This window comes from Mus pahari, unplaced genomic scaffold (genome assembly GCF_900095145.1).
Source record: "Mus pahari unplaced genomic scaffold, PAHARI_EIJ_v1.1 scaffold_11063_1, whole genome shotgun sequence".
NCBI classification, from domain to species: Eukaryota; Metazoa; Chordata; class Mammalia; order Rodentia; family Muridae; genus Mus; species Mus pahari.
The window spans coordinates 9,391-13,977 of NW_018394099.1; the positions used below are offsets into that span (position 1 = coordinate 9,391).

Genomic DNA, 4,587 nt, shown 5'->3' on the forward strand with positions numbered 1-4,587 from the left:
GGGGGCTAAGTCTAGTACCCATGTGAGGGGGCTAAGTCTAGTACCCATGTGAGGGGGCTAAGTCTAGTACCCATGTGAGGGGGCTAAGTCTAGTATCCATGTGAGGGGGCTAAGTCTAGTACTCATGGTCAGAGCAAGGACAGGAAAGGAATCCGTGTGAAACTTAGTTGCAGCATAATTCATCTATGAAACAAAAACATCCTGATAATTTTTAAAGTAACATGTTAAATCTATTGGTTTTGATTTTTTAATAAAGTATGTTAAATATCATCTTGTAATGTATTCATTTTGCATAAAAACAAAGTAAACATTAAAAAAAGATTTATTTACTTTACATATAAGAGTACACTAGCTATCTTCAGACACACAGAAGAGGATGTTGGATCCCATGACATATGGTTGTAGGCCACCATGTGGTTGCTGGGAATTGAACTCAGGACCACTGGAAGAGCAGTCAGTGCTCTTAACTGCTGAGCCATTTCTCCATCCCATGAAGCTACTTTTAAGATTAAATACTATTCCTCTAACTGACACTAATGTTTTTTTTTTCTAATGGTGTCATAAGGGACTGAGAACTCTTTTGTCAATGGGGTGAGACAAGCCTTCTCCTCTTACATTCTCAGGAGAAGATGAACTCCATCACATAACTCAAATATTTTCAAGGGCTTCTGTCCACTCAGTGTCTGTGGCATCCAGGGTCCTGGCTTCATTTTTCATCTATTTCCATGCACTGCACTATGCCTGAATGTAACCCGTGTAAGCCATAGCACATGGGGTTGACATAGCACAGTGAATTGGGTTATCAATCCTTTCTAAAATACCATAATAAATCAACCTGCTTTAAAAACATTTCAATACTGTTTCCTATTGAGATAGGATTCTGTATGGCACAGGCTCACCTTAGGCTCTTTAAATAGCAAAATTAAAAACCTTCATTTTCCAATCCTCTTGGATCCACCTCAACAGACCTGGTATTACAGGCATCATTCCCACCTCAACATTACTTTCTTAAGCAGTGTTTGGATTTAGTTTAATGTTTGTGTCATGTTATTAAGTTCCCAAATTGCATGAGATTCCTACATGTAAGACACTGAGGGTTCCTGTCTCCAGCTGGTTCTTACTGGTGAATAAAGTTGTCAATAGCCAATGACTGGTCAGGGAAACAAAGGTAGGACTTTAGGATTTGAGGGCAAGGGGACTGGAGAAGAAGGAGTACCACCATGCCCACATCCTGGCATATAAACAACACCCCCAACCCATCCACACACACTAAGATCTACTTTAGGAATATTAAAAGATGGAGGGAAATGAGTATTTGAATTCTGATTCAGATACTTGACCTTAGGCATTAATGCCATCTTTTCCTAGGAGACGTAATGATACTGTGGTTCAACTTGTTATTAAAATCTTATATGCTATAAGAGTAACAAATTCTTTACGCAGCACCTGGAATTCACTGTGAAGTCACCTGTTATTGTTATTCCGTGGAAAACATAACAAGAGCTATAGATGGAATAGTTCCTGACCAGGTGCTGGCAAGTGCTTATTGCTGCTCCTTTTGTTTTTATCAATCATTCCATAATGAAAGCTTGAAAACCAGTGAAAGGAATAAATTTTTATTTGGCAGAAACTAGGAAACAAAAACAAAGAAATTTCAAAACCAGTAATAAAAAGATCACTAAAAATATTTACAAAATAATTTTTCTAAGCAGAGACGTACAATAACAAAAACCTTGAATCTCTGAAAAAAAAAAAAATTTCTGTTCTCTTATGACACTAGCATGTGAGCAACCTAGGACCTACCTGCTCCTCTCCCATTTTAGCAGAGGGTGGCTATGAACTGCTGATTCTCCAGTGTCCACCTTCCTAATGCTGGGTATGTGCCACTGCACCCAGCAAGCATTTTCATTTGGTGCATATGTTGCAGGACGTAATACTACTTTTAAACATTCTTGCTTTCTTTGATTTATACACCATTCCAGCCATGGGCAGACTAACTCATTTATTAGTTAGGGTAAGTCACACAACTGCTACTTGACAACGCATCTTAGAATTTGGAATGATAAGTAGATGGCTTGGTAGATAACGTGCCTCAGCACAAGCATGAGGATCTGGAGTTTGATTCCCAGTGTCTACTTAAAGATGGGGGATGGTCACACACTTCTAGAACCCTAGTCCTGGGGTAACAGAGACAGGCAGGTCCTAGGGCTCACTGACCAGCTAGTCTAGTCAATCTGTGAGTTCTGGTTTAAAGATTCCTGAGAGTGATAAGGTAGACATGCTCAGTCAAACTGAAGTCCACATATGTGTGTACACACACACACACACACACACACACACACACACACACAAATAAATTTAAAAATAAAAGCAAAATAGCTTTTAAAATAGAAGAAACAACAGAAGTGCCTGTAATTCACACATGTCACTTTCCTTACTTGAAAAGTTCTGGGAGACCACATATTGGATAGGAGAAAGATCACAACTCAAGGGAATACTCCAACAATGTGGCACTTTTGGATCTTGTCTTATTTTGCTTTGTAAAAAATAAAATACTTATCCACTTACTTGGGAAACCATTTGGCATGCTCCTTCCAGGGGTCATCTCCTTCTTCCCAGTTGCCCAAGCTTCCGTCACAGGAGAAACACTGCACAGTGTCTCTTTTACCTACAGATGCAGGAAAGGGTGTGACTGGCNGGCAATGGCACCAGCTGTGTCTTGGAGCTGGCCATACTGCACCAGAACAAGACAGACTCCAGCATGCCTGTTCTTTGTAGGGGCTGCAGAAGTGCTCTAGCACTCGGCCAAATCCTCAGGCCACTTAGGTCGGTCTGTATTTGAACAAAAGTTACATTTTACTTTAAAACAGACAAATGTATATCTGCAGGTGCATATGTATATGTTAGCAAACCAATAATGCTACACTAAATATATATTAAAGCAGAAGCAAAATTGTTACACTTGAAATTTAATGAACTACATCTTATGTTAAATGTAGCACACTTCATCAATGAGGGTTCATTAACAAAATATTGCTCACAAAATGGAACCTAAACTTTAAATACCTCAGAAAAGCCTCACAAACTGGAATCCACTTACCTGTAAAGACAAAGCCAGCTGCTGAGAGTACACGTGGTGATGTCCCATGGGCATAAAATGGCCAGTCCTCAAAGGACTCCAGTCTGGCCTCCTCTTCATGGTACCTGGCTTTGCCACCTCTCAGCATCTTCTCTGGACTCTTCACCCGGATGTCATACTTGCCAATGTTACCAACATCTTTGCCCAGAAGGAACTCACACTCTGGTCGTAATTTCTTGTGTTTCTCTATGGGAAGTTTCCTGAAGCTAGTACTAAAGAAGATTAAGCTACAGCAAAAGCACTGAATCCCAAGTTTCACGCCTGTGAAGTAAAACCCAGCAGCTGCCATCTCCTGTGGGGTCCATGATCTGAACGTGTCATAGGTCTCAAAAGTCTTTAGTCGTTTGGCTTCACTGCGCATCTGTGAGTTAAAACCTTTCTTCATTTTCATCCGTTCTTTATGCTCTTCTTCTTGTTGTCTCTTTACCCACTGAACTACATCCACCCCGAGAAGAGCTGAGAACTCAGCGAGATATTCATAATCGGTCTCAGAAATTTGATCTTCGGTGGTCTCACCATGCTCAGCCATTTTCTAAAGGACAAAGGAAAGCAGACAATGGTGGTTAGTAATGCTTTTTCTATAAAGAGCAAATATAATTAGGTATGCATATGAAGGAAGTCAAATGCATTTTGGGAAGAGGTATTCTTGGGGACTACAGGTTTGGTTAATTTCAGCCTGTCAGACAAAATAAAGAACCAGTCCCCTGATTGGTAACCAACTCCCTCCTCTTCTTCAACCCCATGGTCGAAAGCCCCAGACACAGTCACAGTGCTTCAGGACTATAATTGGCACAGCCATTTGTCAATCTTAGCAGTGTCTCCCTCACTAAATATGTAACATCACTTAGCTCTGGATAAAGTTATTTTGCTTCTTTAGAAAATCTCTTTGAGCCTTTATTTTCAGTTGTTTGAATAAGAGGCCAAGCACCTGGAAACACCCAGACCATACCGCCTCAGGCTACAGAACGCTACGCGGGTTTGCATCACCAAGACCAGTTCTAATGGAAGCATTGTTGTGACATGAGCATATATTTTCCATGCATTTCAGAGAAAAATAAAGACCAAATTCCTTCACCTGGCAGAGACAATTCGATAAAATTACTCAGTTCTGTAGAACTCTTGTTTGTGTTGTGTTCACTCTTCAGATTTGGTACTCAGCATGCAAATTCCCTTAGGTCAGGAGTGAGCCCTCAAAACAGTTGTGCTAGTAACAAAGTCCTAACTCAAGCGGGACTCTGGCCAGGTAAACAGCGGTTATTGAGGAAACAGAAGCCTAAACTCTGCATTCCTCAGGAATCTCCAAAGGCAGAGTTCTGTTGACCAGGAAACTCACCACAGCTACCTGGGACAAGGGCATCTAGTTCCTAATAACCCAAACAGCGCGCAGTAACTCCCGGCCTGTGTTGACCCGCACCTCGCCTCCCTGTCCCCTTAAGATTGGCAAAGCT

The 4,587-nt window shown here is 41.1% G+C and overlaps 1 protein-coding gene across 1 annotated transcript in view; it reads right to left on the minus strand.

Annotated features, from left to right (window-relative positions):
* The window catches only part of LOC110315867 (baculoviral IAP repeat-containing protein 1a-like), a 20,777-nt gene that overhangs the window by 3,414 nt on the left and 12,776 nt on the right, over window positions 1–4,587 (minus strand). The window contains exons 2-3 of the mRNA XM_021189809.2: window positions 3,101–3,671; window positions 2,569–2,668 (exon numbers count right to left, since the gene is read on the minus strand). Of these exons, the coding sequence (XP_021045468.1) occupies window positions 2,569–2,668; window positions 3,101–3,668 (668 nt within the window). The 5' untranslated portion in view covers window positions 3,669–3,671. The remainder of the gene's footprint in view (window positions 1–2,568; window positions 2,669–3,100; window positions 3,672–4,587) is intronic.